The 17,235-nt window shown below is 65.3% G+C and overlaps 5 protein-coding genes across 5 annotated transcripts; 2 read left to right on the forward strand and 3 right to left on the reverse strand.

Moving 5' to 3' along the window:
• Positions 1-114: 114 nt before the first annotated feature.
• AMSG_12230 (uncharacterized protein) lies at positions 115-4,959 on the forward strand (the record flags this gene model as incomplete). The annotated part of the gene is made up of 6 exons (XM_013899562.1): positions 115-137; positions 632-1,446; positions 1,596-1,952; positions 2,125-2,231; positions 2,532-3,395; positions 3,561-4,959. 6 exons carry the CDS (start codon positions 115-117, stop codon positions 4,950-4,952), a joined length of 3,558 nt encoding a protein of 1,185 aa, XP_013755016.1. The 3' UTR covers positions 4,953-4,959.
• A 30-nt stretch (positions 4,960-4,989) lies between these two features.
• Positions 4,990-11,024, reverse strand: AMSG_12231 (uncharacterized protein; the record flags this gene model as incomplete). The annotated part of the gene is made up of 4 exons (XM_013899563.1): positions 4,990-5,693; positions 6,158-10,487; positions 10,726-10,851; positions 10,902-11,024. The coding sequence occupies 4 exons, from the start codon at positions 11,022-11,024 to the stop codon at positions 4,990-4,992; spliced, it is 5,283 nt and encodes a 1,760-aa protein (XP_013755017.1).
• Positions 11,025-11,185: 161 nt separating this feature from the next.
• Positions 11,186-12,330, reverse strand: AMSG_09058 (alpha/beta hydrolase fold protein; the record flags this gene model as incomplete). The annotated part of the gene is made up of 2 exons (XM_013899536.1): positions 11,305-12,330; positions 11,186-11,251 (listed from the first exon to the last, which is right to left on the reverse strand). The coding sequence occupies exons 1-2, from the start codon at positions 12,217-12,219 to the stop codon at positions 11,186-11,188; spliced, it is 981 nt and encodes a 326-aa protein (XP_013754990.1). The 5' UTR covers positions 12,220-12,330.
• Positions 12,331-12,773: 443 nt separating this feature from the next.
• Positions 12,774-14,419, forward strand: AMSG_09059 (uncharacterized protein; the record flags this gene model as incomplete). Its single annotated transcript, XM_013899537.1, has 2 exons — positions 12,774-12,848; positions 12,884-14,419. 2 exons carry the CDS (start codon positions 12,774-12,776, stop codon positions 14,417-14,419), a joined length of 1,611 nt encoding a protein of 536 aa, XP_013754991.1.
• Positions 14,420-14,445: 26 nt separating this feature from the next.
• Positions 14,446-17,110, reverse strand: AMSG_09060 (RapGAP/RanGAP domain-containing protein; the record flags this gene model as incomplete). The annotated part of the gene is made up of 3 exons (XM_013899538.1): positions 14,446-15,011; positions 15,047-16,558; positions 16,879-17,110. The coding sequence occupies 3 exons, from the start codon at positions 17,108-17,110 to the stop codon at positions 14,446-14,448; spliced, it is 2,310 nt and encodes a 769-aa protein (XP_013754992.1).
• Between the last annotated feature and the right edge of the window lie 125 nt (positions 17,111-17,235).

A 17,235-nucleotide genomic window follows, 5' to 3' on the forward strand; every position in this document is an offset into this window, starting at 1 on the left:
GCGCTACAGGCAAGAAACCCACACTAGCAAGCAATTTGTCTTCCATGGATCCAGAAGTAGAGGAGGCCGCACGCATTCTTGCTGCCCTTCACCTTGGACAAGAAGCAGTCGAGGATGGCAGTGACTCGAAGCGGGCCGTAGAAGATTCGGCCGACAGAAAGCAAGCGGTACGGACGGAAGGGAGGGGGAAGGGAAGGGAGGGGAGGGGGTAGGGAGGCACGGTCATGGGAATGGATCAATGGGCATGCATCCACGTTCTAGGATCCACTTACTTGAACTCGATCTGTCTTGATCTCTCTCTCTGCGTCTGTATGTGTTTGTGATCGATGGCCACCTGTGGGATTTGGGTTTGCGATTGAACTTGTGCTTGTTCTTCTGCTTGTGCTTGTGCTTGTGCTTGTGCTGGCGATGCCGATGCCGATGGCGATGAACGTGGATTGCTTGTGTACTCTCTCACACCGCGGTGGCCTCAGAAGACCGATCAGGAGTTCGGCGGCGGTCGTGGCGGCGGGTTCGGCTGGCGTGGTCGTGGGCGTGGGCGCGGACGCGGGCGTGGCGGGTTTAGCCGTGGCGGCGGGTTCGGCTGGCGTGGTCGTGGGCGTGGGCGCGGACGCGGGCGTGGAGGGTTTAGCCGCGGCAGCGGGTTTGGCTGGCGTGGTCGTGGGCGCGGCGGCGGGCGCGGGCGCGGGCGTGGCGGGTTTGGCCGTGGTGGCGGCCGAGGCGGTGGGCGCGGCGGCGCGCACAGCGGATTCCACAGAAAGCACAAGGAGCTTGTGGTGCCGCACCGGCTCGACGGCTTCTTCATTGCGCACGGCAAGGACGACAATCTTGCGACCAAGAGCCTCGTGCCTGGCGAGGAGGTGTACGGCGAGAGGCGGATCTTGATCGAGGACGCCGAGGGCGCCAAGACCGAGTACCGCGTGTGGAACCCGTTCCGCTCCAAGATCGCTTCGGCCATTTTTTGCGGTGTCGAGAACACGTGGATCCAGCCTGGCGACAAGGTGCTGTACCTGGGCGCCGCCTCGGGCACCAACGTCTCGCACATCGCTGACGTTGTCGGGCATGAGGGCTGCGTCTACGCCGTCGAGTTCTCGCAGAGCTCTGGCGACGAGCTCACCGAGATGGCTACAAAGTGGACCAACGTCATTCCCGTCATCAGCGACGCTCGCCACCCACTCCAGTACCGCATGCTCGTGGGCATGGTTGACACTATCGTTGCCGATCTCGACCAGCCCGACCAGGCGCGTATTGTCACCATCAACGCCCAGTACTTCCTCAAGAGCGGTGGTCACTACATGGTCGTCATCAATGCCGACTGCATCGACACGACCATCCCCCCCGATGCTGTCTTTGCCTCGGAGATCTCCAAGCTCAAGGAGGCGAACCTCAAGCCGCGCGAGATGGTCCAGCTTGAGCCCTACAAGCGCAACCATGCGGTTGTCGTCGGTTCGCACCACATCAAGGAGGAACCTTCTTGCCCATCAAGCACACAGTGATCGGATAGTCCGCAGCCGGTGGCATACGGATGCAACGGAAAGGATAGTGTGGGTAGGGGGTGATCATTGAGTTTATTGAGCCGGATCCCTTCGCGCCAGTGTTTGCCGAGCCAGTACTCATCGAGCCGCCCATTGAGCCGCCCATCGAGCCGCCCATTGAGCCGCCCATCGAGCCGCCCATCGAGCCGGATCCCTTCGCGCCAGTGTTTGCCGAGCCAGTACTCATCGAGCCGCCCATCGAGCCGGATCCCTTCGCGCCAGTGTTTGCCGAGCCAGTACTCATCGAGCCGCCCATTGAGCCGCCCATTGAGCCGCCCATCGAGCCGGATCCCTTCGCGCCAGTGTTTGCCGAGCCAGTACTCATCGAGCCGCCCATCGAGCCGGATCCCTTCGCGCCAGTGTTTGCCGAGCCAGTGCCCAGCGAACCAGTTTTCATCAAGGCAGTGCCTGTCCCTGGTAACCCCCCTCCCCCCCCCCCCCCCCCCCCCGGCCTGCCCAGCCACCGCCAACCGTCCCTCTCTCACCCCACGGCAGGCACTTGTCGCCGACTGCAAGCTGCCGCTCCCCTTCCCCCTCTGCAAGCAAGAGTGCGAGACTACAGAGGCACCAACCATGGACACATCAATAGGCGAGGCCACCCATGAGCTTGCTGCCCTCCACAGTGAGCTGACGGCACTGGCGGCCAAGGAGCGCGAGATCGGGGGCGCCACAGCCGCGACCAAGAAGGAGCGGGAGGTACGGGCAAGGGAGGGTGAGAGGGGGGTGGGCATGGGCATGGTCATGGGTATGGGAATGGGAATGGGTATGTGTGCGGTCACTCACTCTGTCTTGCTCTATATCTCTCTCTATGTGTGTCGGGGTGTGTGTGTCTCTCTGTGCGTTGACGTGGCGGTTGTTGTTGCTACCTGCGTGGGCTATGGCCTCATGACGGTGGTGGTGATGACGGTGGTGATGATGGCGATGGCGATGGCGATGGTGATGATGATGATGATGGCGATGATGATAATGGTGATGTGGACGTGATGTTGCGGATAGGCGCTTATGGAGCGGTTTCGGAGCACAAAGGCATTGGTCGAGACCCTCAAGGATGAGGCGTCGATAGACAACAAGGCCGACGCCTCGTCGCTGCTGGCGGGAGAGGCCAACGATGCCGAGGCTGCTGCCGCAAGCGGCCGGTCTTCAAGGCCAGACAAGACGGCGGCAGCGTATGGAGAGGCGGTCATTGCCCGGCGCCTGGCGTCGTCGTTCACTGCAGACATGCTGACCGACAAGGGCGCCGACGTCTCGTTTGACATGGCCCAGCGCAAGTTTGTCGGCCTCACCTCGGCTTCGCCGTTCCCGGCCACACCGCCGGTCTCGCTCGATACCCCGCGCCGGGTTGTTGTCGACTACATCCCACAGATCCGCAACCAGCTGCAGGAGGCCTTGCGCGAGAATGTGGCGCTCCGGGAGGAACTCGCCGCTCTCAAGGCCTCTATGATCGAATCCAGACTCTCCGAGTCGTTTGCAATCCACTCCACACCCGGGCCCGACAGACTCGGCCCACCGCCGCCCACCCCGGGCCTTCCGCCCATCCTCACCACCGTTGACACCCCGCGTCGCGACACCCCGACCCCATCCGGCCGCCAAGACACCCCAATCCCTGACAACGGCACGCCCGACTCGCCGTCGCGGCCAGGCCTCGCCCCGCCGCGTCGCCTCTCGCAGGCCGCAAGTCCCACAAGCCCCACCAGCGCAGCGCCTGTCGCCTCTCTCACCTCCACCGCTCCCTCTGCCACCGCGGCCGCGGCGCCGCCCGTTGTTATTACCAAGACTTCGAGCCTGGGCGCCTGCCTTGCCGTCCTCAACCTCGTCCTCGCCACCTTCATCCTCCTCCTTCTCGCCTGCCTCTCCGCCGTGGTCCTTGACCACCACGGCCTGGCGTATCCCGGCCATCGGCCCACATGATCCCCTCCTTGCCCATGTCCATGCCCCATGAACAAAACGATCGTGTCTCCCGACCCCACCTGCCCAGCTCTGCGCCCACACCCACACCTCTCTCTCTCTCTCGCACCCATGCCGCAGATCGCTGCGCGGGCACCCGCAACCGCCATCCTCATCGCCACCGTCATCATTCTTGCCTCGATCGTCAACAGCACCGCCGCCGATGACATCCTTCTGAGCCATCCCAAGCTGCTGGCGGCCAATGCGACGTTCAACGCGGCGTTTGGCCTCGCCCGCGAGTCGGCCGGCGAGCACGCCCGGGCCAAGTTTGAGGCTGCGGCTGCATTTGCTGGCGAAGCTGCAGCTGATCTCTGTCCGCCGACCCTCTTTGACGATGACGGCGAGGCCGTCGACGACGATCCGTGCCTCCTCGCGTCGCAGATGCACGCCGACGCGCTGCGCAACGCCGCGTTCATGGCCAACAAGCTCGGCGCCTACGCCGACGCCCGCACGCTGCTTGATGCTGCCGCCGACGTGGCGTATGTGCCCGAGACGACGCTCGGCGACATTGCGCTTGCCCACGCTGTGGTGGCGCAGCGAGTCGGCGACCACGACGCAGCACTGGTCCACCTCGACCTCGGTCGGGCCGGCGCCTCGGTCGCCCCGCACGCCATCGACGCCTTCCGGGGCGACTCGCTGGCGGCGCTTGGGCGGACCGCTGACGCTGCAGCAGCGTACACGACGGCGTACCACGGCCACCCACGCCGAATGGCCCTTGACAAGGCCGTCCGCACCCTTCGCAGCCTCGGCGAGTCCGACGCTGCTGGCCAGCTCCTCGCCCACGCCGTCGAGGCCGGCATCCTCCGGGTTGGCCTGGAAGAGCAGCGGCCGCACGAGCTCGACGGGGCACTTGAGGGCAAGCCCGTGTGGACGCTCGACGAGGCCACGCCCGACGGCTCACTCGCTGCCTTTGTTGCCTCGCAGATGCCTCTCATTGTCGACGAGGTCCACGCCGCCCTCGCCGCCGACCCGGATGCACTGGCAAAGTGGTACGCCGCCACCGGCTCGCATCTGCTCTACGCCCACGACGCAGCTCTCTACCGATGCGTCGATCCGGGCTGTCCTGAGACTCGCTGGCACCAGGTCGGCCTGTGGGAGACCGGGAGCCCCACCGATGCCGCCTATGCCTTCCCGCAGACCATCCAGTCGTTCTTCGACACCCTCAAGCCCGTCCTCTCCTTTGGCCGCGTCCTCTTCTCCGTCCTTGACGCTGGCGTCGACATTGTGCCGCATGTCGGCCCCACCAACCGCCGCCTTACTGTCCACTGCGGCGTCGCCATCCCGGATGTTGACGGCCTTTACCTCCGCGTCGCCGATCACAACTTGTCTTGGGCTGACGGTGAGTGCTTTGTCTTTGACGACTCGTTCGAGCACCAAGTCGCATTTCCGCACCCGCCGTCGGCGTCGACCCCGGCCGCTCCGCGCATCGTTCTCCTCTTCCACATCCCCCACCCGGGCATGTCCGCCAACTAAACCTGCATCAAGTTTACATTGTGTCCCTTCCCGGCCGTTACGCCCGCACGCTGCGCGGCGCCACTGGCGCTGATCCGGCTTCTGGCCTCGCCACCAGCCCCCGCTGGCGATATCGCCGCGGGGCCCGATGTGCAAGCTGCGCCCGCGGCGGATGCCGGTGCCGTTTGCCCTGCACCGGCTCGGTGGCCTGGGACACACCCGCCGCCGTCATGTGCGCATCTGCAACTGCCACCGCATCGCGCATGGCTTTGTTCAGCTCTTCGGCCGCCACCACCGCCGCCTGCGCATCAGTCGCCACCGCCGCCGCCTCTTGCTGCTCGCTGGCGGGAGCAACCTCGGCCTCGAGCTCGTCATCGCCCTCCAGACTCTTGACCTTCCGCAGGGCGCGCGCCTTTCTGCGGGCCTCCTTCATCGCCCGCTTCTTTTGCTTGCGGAGCGCTCGGATGTCCCGGTTGTTCTCCTTGACAATCTGCTTCACCTTGTTCTGTGTGTTGGGCGAGAGTGGCGCGAGCTTGATGGCCGCCAGCGCTCCGCGCGGAACTTGCAAGTTTCCCGATCCTCCCGATTCGCAGCTCGTGGCATCGTCTCCGGCTTCTGCACCTAGTAGGCCATATCCGCTGGCGCCTTCCGAGTCGGTTCCGCTAACCATGACCGCTCTGGCGGCGTTTGTCTCGCGCTCCGCCTCGAGCGCAGCCTCAAAGGCGTCAAACTTGGCGCAGACCCTTCCAAAGGTGTTGAGCCCTGAGTATCCCGTTGCGGCATCTGCCGCACCTCTGCGGCGTGCAAGCGCTCTGTTCCTTCGTTCCCGCCGCCTGATCCGCGATCCGCCTCCAGAGGCTGGCTCAAGCGCCGTCTCGTACTGCTGCGCCAGCGCGGCGTAGTGCGCGCCGGCGGCGCCCGTAGCTGGCGGCGCGCCTGCCTCAAAGACAGGCGCATCACGGTCACGGTAGCGAACAGGCATGACAAAGGAGAGTGTGGTAGCAGTTGGGACAATACAAATGGGAATGTGTGTAAAGTCGAGTGTGGCTAGGGGGCCCGGCGCCCGCTGTGCCGTTGAGTAAGTCCGTTGGCGCAAAAGGAGGTTGAGCAGCGGCGGGCGGGAAAAACTCAAAATTTGGTCCGGCGCCTGGCTTGGACGGGGCCGAGTTTACGGAAGCTGATGCGACCGTCCGGTCATGACTCCTTCATCAGCCGCTTGCTCCTACGGCGCCGTTCGTTGCGGACACCCTTGGTGAGCGCCGAGGGCTTGCGGACACGGGTGGAGCGGTTGGCGCGAGGTGCAGGCTTGGGTGGCGAAGGCGAGAGGGCGTTGTCAGGCTCGACGAGCGCGAGGTCACCGTCACCGTCACCGCCATCATCACCACTGGCGTTGGCGGCAAACGAGTTGACGTTAAGCGGAGTCCGCGGCTTGCGCGTCCGGCGCGACCGCCGCAGCGCGGGCGTCGACGGCGACGACATTGGTGACGGAAGCTGCGGCTTGCTCGTCGGCGAGTCGGACTTGAAGGCGGCAAACGCGGCAAACGATGGCGAGGCCGCGTTTCCGGCGCTGCCGGTCTCCGCGATGTCCATGGCCGACCGCCCGCGGTGGACGGCCGGTGACGGTCCACTCTGCATGGCGACGAGGCGAGCCATTTCGCGGTCGTCGTCGTCATCGTCGTCGACGGCGACGTTGCCACTGCTGCTGTTGTCGTCTTGGCTACCGTGCGCTTCGCTTGCGTTGGCCTCGCCCTCACTCTCGCCCTCGTCCATAGCCTGGCGGCCGCCCGAGTCGGCGGGTGCAGCAGTGCGGGCGTGCACGCCGCCGCCGCGCTTGCCGGGCGTCTGGATGCGGCCGGCAAGAACAGAACCGTGCGGTGAGGCAGCGGAAGCGGCAAAGCCGACGGTCTTGCGCTTCTTGCGCTGCGGCTCTGAAGCGAGCGCTGACGCGACGTCGGACCGGGTTCGACCGACCAGCGGGCCGATCGACGGTGGTGTGGCGAGTGCAAACTGCCGCGGGACCGTCGGGAGCGGCGTGGCTGGCGAGGCGCGGACAGGCACCCGGCGGATGGCTGGCGAGACCCGGGCGCCACCGCTGGCCGGCGATGCGAGCTCCGAAAGGAGCGCCATCCGCCGGAGCCGCGGCGCGCCGCCGTCGCGGCCGATGAGGGAGCTGGCCGGCGAGCCCCGGGCGCCCGCGGGCGGGCTCGTCTCGCGGGCGCCGAGCTCGCGGGTGGCCAGCGGCGTGCCAAACGTCGGCGACGCCGTCTCGGCCGCCGGCGCCTCGACCTCGGTCACCGAGAGCGCACCTGAGGGCGGGGCAAGCTCGGGGGTAGAGATGATCGACAGCGGCTTGGCTCCCGAGCCGAGGCGGCGGACCATAGCCGGCGACATGAACGACGCCCGCGCTGCGCTGGAAAGCAGCCGCGCCGCAGGCGCAGGCGCAGTCTTGGCCGGCGGTGTGGCGAGAGGCTCGACCGGAGCACGGACCGGGCCAGTGATCTCGGGCTCGGCGGTGGGAAAGGTGATGGCCTTGGCTGTGTGGCGGACGGTCGGCTGCTTCCGCGCGCGCGGGGTGGTCGGCGGGGCCGAAAAGGCGCGGCTGCTGACAGAGGCGCCAGAGGCAAAGGCAGCAAAAGCCGGCGAGGTCGGCGATGTCGGTGACGCGACGGTGGCCTGGGCGGCAGGGAGGGGCTCGCGGGCGGCGGAAATGTCGGCGCGAGTCATGCCGAGCGGGAGCTTGGGAAGGGCGGCGAGGTCGGAGAGGGCCTCGGGCAGTGTGGCTGCATAGTTGAGGGCGAGCCGCTCGCGGAGCGCGGCCTGCTCGGGGCTGATGCCCTCGCGCTCACCAAGCCAGGCAAAGAGCTGCAGGGCCTCGATGAGGCGGCCGCGTTGGAAGAGGTACATGAGGACGAGGTCGGCGTGGAGGACGACGGGCGAGGAGAGGAGCCATGCAAAGGTGACACGCTCTTCGGCCTTGTTGAGCGGGAGCTTGATGAGGTTGGCGAGGCACTTGCGGTCGGAGGCGCACTGCAGGAGCGTGTGCAGCAGGATCTGCAGTCGCGACGCCTCGTAGCCGAGCGACATGAGCGCAAAGTTGCGGACGGCGACAAATGCCTCCTCCAGACAGCCGTTGAGGGCAAGGACGCGGATCCGGGTCTGCATGTGGGTCACCGACTCGAGCGGTGGCGAGACGCGGCGCATAAAGGTGAGGGCTGCGGCCGGCGCGTCGGCGGCGAGAAAGGCGGCGAGGACCTCGTTCGGCACACGGAGGCGAACGTGGCTGAGCGTGAGCTTGGCGAGAGCGTCGTGAACAGGCTCGGCGCTCGAGCTGGGAGCCACGGCCTTGTCGAGCGCCCACTCGCCACGGAGCCGATCGCGCTCGCCTTCGGGAATCATAAAGGCGGCGGCAAAGCGGTCGACGAGTGCAGCCGCGACGCCGAGGTCGAGGAGGAAGACTAGGACGAGCGATCGCTTGTCGAGTACCTGAGCCGCAGAGCCGTCGAGAAAGAGCTGCGAGAGCAGGTCGCCGGTCGACGACGGCGGGTAGGCTGAGCGCGGGAGGCAAAGCTCGGCGACGAGGCGATCGACAAAGAGAGCGCGCGGAGCAGCAGCGTCGCGGCGGGCGGCGAGGGTGGCCCGGAGCTTTCCGCTGGTGCATGCCTGGGGGGCAAGGAGGTCGTTCTTGACAAACCAGATGAGGAGCTCGAGGTGCTGTGAGACTTGCAGAATCGAGTTGATCTTGTGTGCGAGGAGTGCAGCCGACTCGGCGGCCTCGAGCGAGTCGTCGACTCGGGCCTGCAGCGCACCGATGACCGAGAACAGGCCACCGAGGCGGGTAAAAGCAGTCTCAAGGACCGAGAGTAGGACCTTCTTGGGATAGCTGGCCGGCTCCGCGTAGAGGGCGACGGTGAGTGCGTCGAGAGCAGCCGAGACGGCGTCAAAGTACGACGAGGCCCAGGCGAGCACCGCGGCCGGGTTGCCGAGGACGTAGCTCGGCTCGGCGCCGGCGTACGCGGTCTCCTCTGCCGATATGTACTGGCAGATGACGCCGACGAGATTTGACTCGAGGATGAGCGAGAGCAGATGGGCGCGCTGGTAGTCCTCGTTGTTCTCGCGACGGACGTCGAGCTGCGAGACTGGGAGGAGGCCGGCAACCTTGGCGGCGGTGTAGCACGGAGTCGGATGGGCGAGGGCAGTCGGCCCGCTCGAGGCCAGCTCGGTGAGAACCCGGTCCTTGCCCGACTCAAACTGGACCGCACTCAGCGTCTGGCCCGTGAGCAGCTTGAAGCCAAACGACCAGGCCTCGAGCTCGGTTTGCCACTGGGTACCCGAGACGGCCGGCACGTCGTAGCCGAGCGCCAGCGCCAGCGTGGCGAGCTCGGTCTCAGGCTCGAGGTCAGCCACAAGGCGTGCGCCGTGGACGGTGGCTGTGACATCGAGCGCGGCGGCAAGGACCGGCGCGTCGAGCTCGATGCCCTGGGTCGAGAGCCAGGTCAGTGCCTCGGACTCGAGCGAGTGCGCGACGGCAACAAGCTCGCCGGCTGCCACCAGTGGGCTCGAGCGCTCGTTGCGCCACTCTTCCCACAGAAAGGCGACACGACCTAGCTCAGACGGCTTGTCAGTGAGCAAGTCTGACTCTTCATCAGCCTGCATCATGCCGGGTGCGCGGCCGGGCACGTCGCGGGCGAGGAGAGTGGCGGCGACAAGCCGGGCAGCGCGCGGCAGGTCGGCGGCGCCGGCACGCGACATGACGAGCTCGTCGCCCGAGCCGGACGACGAAACAGTGTGGCGGCCGCGGCCAAGAGTGACCTCCAGAAAGTGGCGCGTAATGACGCCGCGCGTCGGGAGCGCCATCGGCGGGACAGCCTCGGCGAGCGCCGGGGTGAGCGCAAGTGACGAGCGTGCAATCCAGACCACAACTTTGACGTCGTCGTCGAGCTGCTGGGCGACAAAGCCGGAGACAGGGGGAAGGGAGTCGGCGCCGAGCAGGTCCGCGACCGAGTCGTCGTCCGAGACGATGACTGCCTCCCCGGTAAAGACCGAGAGCAGCATGTAGCCACCGTGGCAGTAGCCGGCGGCAATGACACCGGCGACGGGCAGGACAGCAAGCGCCGAGACGGCAGCACGCGATGCGGCGAAGCGAGCGCCAGCCGCGCAGTTTCCGTCGGTCATCTGGGAGTCAAGCTCAAAATGAGGGAGCTCGTCGAGCGTCACAATAGCGCCGCGTGCCGTCACGAGTTGGGTCACGTCAACGAGGATGACACGCCCCGAGTTGGTGCCGACGGCGATGAGGGCGTCGACGTGGTCTGAAGCGAGAAACGGAGCAAGCGATGCGACGCGCTTGGCCTTGGCCATGTTTTGCCAGCGGACCATCTGCCGCGGATCCGCCAGGTGCGCCAGAGCAGTGACTGTCTCAGGCAGTTCGACAGCGCCGAGGAGGAGGCCTGAGCGCAGGTCGATGACTCTCACCAGCGCTGCTCCGCGGTCCTCGGCCGTCGCGACCACTGCCACCGTACCAGCACGAGTGGCAGCATAGCAGGCAGTCAGAACCGGCGACTGGAGGTGTACATACGCATTTCGGGTGAGTGGGAGTGGGAAGACGGAGCAGTGGGACAGGGAGGGGGAGGGGGGTTCAGGAAAAAGCCGTCACTTGCGACTCTGCCGGTTTGATCGGGTGGTTGATCGCGGGAGAGAGGGGGGGGGAGACGGGGGCAGGGTGGGGCAGCTGCGGGTGGCGAGCAGGATGGGTAGGGGGGAGGGGGGGCGAGGATGAGGAGTGGGAAAGGATGCGTACAGAGGTGGTGTAGGCGTGTGTGGTGTCAGAGGTAGGCGAGGAGGCGAGAGTGTGTGCGCCCGGGAGGTGGCCGGAGACGCGGGTTGATGACGCCCGAGCCTCGCGGGCGAGGTCAAAGACAGCGACCTCATTGCCACGGACAAGGAGGGCAGAGGATGTGGCAAGAGAGAGCCGACCAATGCCTGGATGTGCTGTGCGGGAAGGGTGGGGGCAGCAGACTCAAAGGCCACAGGAAGCGCAGCTGTGGCGCTCACTGGCGGCTCGCTCCGCTGCGTTACAGCCTCGCGCGCCAAGGACATGGCCAGCCGAGTCGGGTGTGGTCTCTCGAGATCGGTGTGGTGGAGGTGGAGGCGATGAGGGGGCTTGGGTGATGGATAGCCAGCTGGACGTATGTATGTGTGTTGTGTGCGTGCGTGCGTATGCGTGTGGCTTTGTGTATGTGTGCGTATGTGTGTGTGTATTAGAGGCGGGATGGGATGTCGGCGACGTGAAGATGTGCGGTGTCGAAGAGAAAGTCGAGGATGATCTTGGCAACGCCGCGTGGATCGTCGAGGTGCGGATGGTGGGAGGTGGGGGTACGTGGATGGTCGAGTTAAAGGCCTTTGCAAGGGCGGTGACGCCGTCGGAGAAAGACCCGCGGTCCGAGGCGATCTGGATGGAGGGGCAGGTGGCACGAGCGGCGTAGGCGTCAAAGATCTCCTGGGTAAAGAACTGACCGGAGGAGAGCTTGAGGCGTGGATCGTGGGCAAAACGGAAGCCGTCCTTGTAGGGGCGCGAGCCACGCTCCATGAGGACGCGGGCATCGTAAGCAGAGACAACAGGCGGGACTGGCAGGCCAAGGGACTCAGCCCGCGACTCGGCGCGATCGAGGAGCGACGAGGCGAGGCGGACGGCCATGGCATCCTTGGACGGGTAGACCCGGTACCGCGGTTCCATGCGGACAGCGGCAGCTTCAGCGCGGGCCGAGTTGGCGAGGATGGTCGGCATGACCTCGGCCTTGATGAGGTAGACCGGGGCGTCGAGAAAGACGACGCCTGTGACAATGTCTGGCAGCATGCCCGCGGCGTAGGCCGCGACGTGGCCGCCCATCGAATGGCCCATCAGCACAACCTTGGACCAGCCAAGAGCAGCAATGACATGGGTCACATGCTTGAGGTATGTGTAGAACGAGTACGCACCGTCCGGGCCGAGATGATCCGAGAGTCCGTGACCTACAAAGTCGAGGGCCACGAGCTGGACGACCGACGAGAGCGACGATGAGCCCGACGCCTGCTCTGCCGACTTTGTCGCAACTCCGGCTATAGCCGGCAAAGACGTTGACGTCGAGTTTGACGTCGAGGACAAAGGGAGCCGTGTTGTGAGGTGGGAAGGAGCTTCAGCTAGCTCAAGTGCCGCACCACCGGTGAGGTAGGGAGCGAGGGTGTCGTACGTCCCTGCGTTGTCCATAAAGCCATGCAAGGCCAGGATCTTGAGCTTGGCTGATGACGGGCCCATACCTTAGCAGCTAGCTTGATGCCTGAAGGCATAGTGATCTGCATTTCGTCGTCCTCGGTCCCCATCCATGCCTCTGATCCAGGCTCACGTCCGTTCATGGCACACGTCACGGCAAAGTCGGAGAGCGGTGGGTACGGGAGGGGGAGGGGGGGGGGGGGTGTGTGGGAGACAGGTAGTGATGTGGTATGCATGATATCATGGAAATGATAATGACAGCCCACCACACCCGATCCCATCCCATCACCCCCATACACCCACCCGCCATACCTCATTCATACCCCCCCCCCCCCCCCCCCCCCGTCCTGACCTCACCCAAGCAGCCAACCGACTGACCACACCCACCACCACCCACCACCACCCACCACCACCCCCACCATCACCCACACCCACCACCCACCACCACACCCACCACTAGCCCACTCGCACGGCCATTCGACTCCACCATGCGTACCCTTCACCCACTGCTTGTACTTGGCCTTGTGGTTGTTGTCCTCGCCGCTACCTTCCCTCCTCCTCGGCTGTGGTCAGGCGCTCACGGTCGCGCAGTCGCGACCATGGTCATGGTCATGGTCATGGTCATGGTCGTGGTCATGGCCAGGGTCATGGTCATGGTCATGGTCATGGCGGAAGTGATGGCCAGCCGATTGGGTATCGGTTTCTCAAGGCGGATGCTGCGGAGGAGCTGGCCAACGAGAGCCATCCGTCGGTCTTTGTGGTCTGCGATGTGAAGGAGGCCGGGTGCGTGCGTGTGCTGGCCAATGCGGCCGGGGCGGCGGCAGAGATGGGATCGGCTGTGCCGCTGGCGGTGGTGGAGCCGGACGAGGCCAAGAAGTTTGATGCGCTGTGGAAGGTTGTGGCTCGCGGGACGCTCCCCCGCGTTCTGGTCACTGCTCACGGTCTCATCATGCCATATGCTGGCGACCGGTCTGCCATCTCCATCGTCAAGTACATCATCCGTCTGCTCGAGTCGGACGCCGGGGCGACCCGGACGACAGCAAAGCAGTCATTTGCGGCGCTGGCGACGTCGAGCTCGTCCAAAGCAGCGCTGCTGGCGGTGCTGCCACCCGGCGCATCGCGCGAGCATCCGCTGCTTCAGGCGCTTGATGCTACCTCACATGTCATCGCCGGGCGGGTCGGCCTCGCATACACCACCGACGCCGAGGTGGCTGAGGCCGTCGGCGTGCCCGAGGGCGTGGCGCTCGCGCTGGTCACCCCCGATCGCGGGGTGGTGGCGTACAGCAGCGAAGCCGGGAGCGACGGTGTGTCGGCACAGAGCATCGTCGACTTTGCGGCCGCCAATGACTGGCGGCTTGTGGGCACGCTCTCGCGCGAAAACGCACACGAGCTGTGGGATGGGCTCTACGTCCACGACACCGGCATTCTGTGGATCAACGGGACGACATCGCCTGGTGCAGCGTCGGCGATCTCGGCGCTGTTTGAGGCTGCGCCCGATGCATACGACGCCGATGCGACGCACCCAGTCCGCCATCTGGTTGTCGACCTCGCACGACTGCCGGAGGCCGCCGGCCCGGTGACGCTGCCGGAATCTCTGCCGGCGTACGGTATTTTCCAGGCCGGCCTCCAGCGGCGGGTCTGGCTCGATGGCCGGCTCACCACCCGCAGCATGCTCGACTTTATCGTCGGCTACACCAGAGGCGAGTTTGGCGTCGACCCGCGGAGCGCGCCGCGGCCGGCAGCGTACAGCGTGCCGACGGCGAGCGAGCTGGAGGCCGATCCTGCAGCAGCAGTCGTCGAGGTCGTTCACGACAGCTACGCCGAGGTTGTGGCTGACGATAGTGAGACCAACATGCTGCTTGTGTATGTGGGGACACCGTGCGCGGGATGCGCGACTATGCTCCCGATCTTTGACGATCTCGCGGCGCAGCTTGCGCTTCGTGGCCCGCCACGGATCCGGCTCGCAGTCTACGACCTGGCGAGCAACGACATGCCGGCGTCGGTCAAGGTTCAGGGCCGGCTCCCACTGTTTGTGGTCCACCCGGCCGGTCCGCACCACGAGCAGCCGATTGTGCTCGAGCCCGAGAACGGACGGGTCCAGGACATCCTGCTCAACTTTTTGAGGCGGAACGCCGACACTGAGACTGCGAGTGCGCTGGCGACGTTTGAGCTGGAGAACCACGACCCGGCGATTGCGGCACGGCAAGCCGCGATTCGCGAGGCTGCGACGGGTGCGGAGAAGTAATGAACGGGCTGTGGACAGGTGAGGGTTCAATGGTGGGCGACGGCGTCGGTGTCGGCGTACGGGGTAAAGTCGGGCTCGCCGTCGCTGCCGTCGACGGCGTCGAGGAGGACATCCAGCTGGGCTCGCATGCGGAGGAGGGCAGCGGACATGGCGTCTGCGCCGTGCTTGGCTGCGGCGGCAGCCTCGCGCTGGATGCGGAGGGTGCACCGGAGAGCGGTGACACGGTCGTCGAGTTGGCGAATTGCCTCGGTTGACGCCGGGTTGGCTGCAACGACGGCGGCACGCTGGTCGATGAGCGCAGACAGCTGGCCGAGATAGTGAGTCCGCTGGTCGATGGCAGTCTGCAGGCCCAGAATGCGTGCAATGAGCTCAGAGCGCGGTGGAAGCGGGGGCTCGGGCTCGGAAAGTAGTTCGGGCTCGGGCTCGGGCTCTGGCTCGGGCTCGGGCTCATGCTCTGGCTCGGGCTCGGGCTCATGCTCGGGCTCGGGCTCGGGTTCCGCCTCGGGCTCGATGACGACTTTGGGCACGTTGCCAATCACGGTGGCGTGGAAGAGACGGGCGCCCTCGTCGGGCGGCAAGTCGACGAGGGCATCTGTAGGGACACGTCCCTCAGAACCGTTGGGGCACGAGCGAGAACCCAGGCTGGATCGACGGTGAGGGCAAAGACCTCGAGAAGATCGCCGATGGCAATGTCAAGAACCTGCTGCGAGCTGTGTGGGGCAGTGTGAACAAAGTCGACGGTGTCCGAGTGCGCTGGGAGAGTGACCACCCGCGAGTAGCGCGGCGACATGGCGCCTACATCCAGTGACTCGCGCGAGATCTGAGCCACGAGTCCGGGATGGGCCGAGGCTGACTCGCCACCAGGATGGAGGGTGACGAGGGCAGAAGGGGCGGTGGATGAATCAGGATAGTATGATGACGACGAGGATGAGACGGAGTCGGCCGAGGCCGAGTGTTCCGGCTCCAGCTCCGGCTCCGGCTCTGGCTCTGGCGTTGTGTTGCTCGTCGAATCCGAGTCCGAGTCGGACGAATCTGCCGACTTGACCTTTTCCTCCATCTCCTGGACGTCAACGAGCGAGCGGATGGTGCGGAGGCCGGTGTGCTCTGGGTTTGCAGCAAGAGTTGCGGCGCGAGCAGCGGCGAGGCGCGAGGGCGAGGTGCCGGAGGAGAGCGAGATGGCGCGACGCTGATGTGAGGCCTTGATCTCGGCCTCGGGGCGGGAGTCGACGTCCTCCATCGAGTCCGAGTCCGATGAGGTGTCTTCGAGCAGCGACTCGAGCATGACGCGGCGGGTGCGGAGGCGCTTTGCGGCAAAAGGGGTGGCAGCCATGGCAGCACGCTCGCCGTTGATAAGGCGACAGAGGAGAAAGTCGTGGAAGAGTTCGCCCTTGGCAAAGATGCCCGGCCAAGGCGTGGGAGGGCCAAAGGAGGCGACGGAGCCTTCTGCAGCAAACTCGACGGCGTAATGGGTCTCGCCGGTGGCCTCTGTCAGCTCGCAATCCTTGCGGACGGCGCAGACGATGTGGGTAAAGTGCGAGGCCATGGTAGAGATGTTGAAGGTCTCGGCGCCATCGTCAAGGAAGACGACGAGGACGACGTCGTTGCCAATGTGGCGCTTCCGCTGGAGCTGCTGTGGGTCTTTGGTGCGCGGGAGGAGAGTGGAGACGTGAAACATAATGTCCATGCCATTCCAGGCGGCGGCGACCGAGTGGGCTCCTGTGAGATCAGAGGCTGTGTCGAGGCCGCCGGCAAAGCCTGTGTAGCCGTTGAGCTGGATGCGGTCGCCAAGAAAGGCGATGAACTCTTCAAAGTCGTCCGAGCCGGACTCGTTGGCCAGCATCTCTTCTTCGGAAGACTGGCCGGCACGGGCGAGGAGGACGCCAAACTTGTAGCAGATGGGCAGGTTCTCGGACTCTTCCAGCGACAGCAGTGTCGTGCGGATGGAGCGCGAGCGGACAGGTGCCTTGCTGAGGACGGTGGCGTACTCGGGTGCAAAGGTCTTGATGATCTTGCTCTTAGACACGCCACCGAACCGGGCCATGCACGTCTTGGCTGGCGCGGTCATCAGCTTTGTGCCTCCACCGAGGGTGCGGAGCATGGCGCGGAAGATGTGTGTCGACTTGTCGGCGTCCGCGTTCTCTGTTTGTGCGTAGAGGGGGAAGGGGGGGGGGGGTGAGTGTGGGGGTTGATACCGACGAGTACGATGATGCCGACGAGTACGATGATGCCAATGATGCTGCTGCTGCTGCTGATAATGATGATGATGACGATGATGATGACGATGATGATGATGACGATGAGAACAATGACAGCAAGAGAACGACATGGCCGACGAGGACAGCAGCGTCTGTGTGCCGGTACTTGCCCTTCCGTCCGTCCCCGTCAACAGCACCCGGTTCTTCCCCCTCTCCCCTCTCACCGCTCCCCCTTCCCCCTCTCCCCACTCTCCCTCCACATACCATGAATAACCGAGAGCGAGACCACACCCGTGGCATCCGAGCGACCGACAAACTCCATATGCTCTCTCCCATAGAAGTAGTCAGCATACCAGGTAGAGTCAGCGTCCGACTCGGAGACGGTGACGTCGAGAGGAGCATCAGGCGCAATACGGATAGGCGGCTCGAGACGCCAACCGAGCTTAGGTTCGAGAAGGGCAACTGCCTGAAGGTGCTTGCTGTCACGTCGAGACATGCCCACTATTGCTCTGCCTCACTACTTCTCGTCCTCCTCGCACTGCCTCCCTCCCCGCTGGAGACGTGTGTGTGTGTGTGTGTGTGTGTGTGTGTGTGTGTGTGTGTGTGTGTGTGTGTGTGTGT

The sequence above is a fragment of the Thecamonas trahens genome, assembly GCF_000142905.1.
Source record: "Thecamonas trahens ATCC 50062 unplaced genomic scaffold supercont1.44, whole genome shotgun sequence".
Lineage (NCBI taxonomy): Eukaryota > Apusomonadida > Apusomonadidae > Thecamonas > Thecamonas trahens.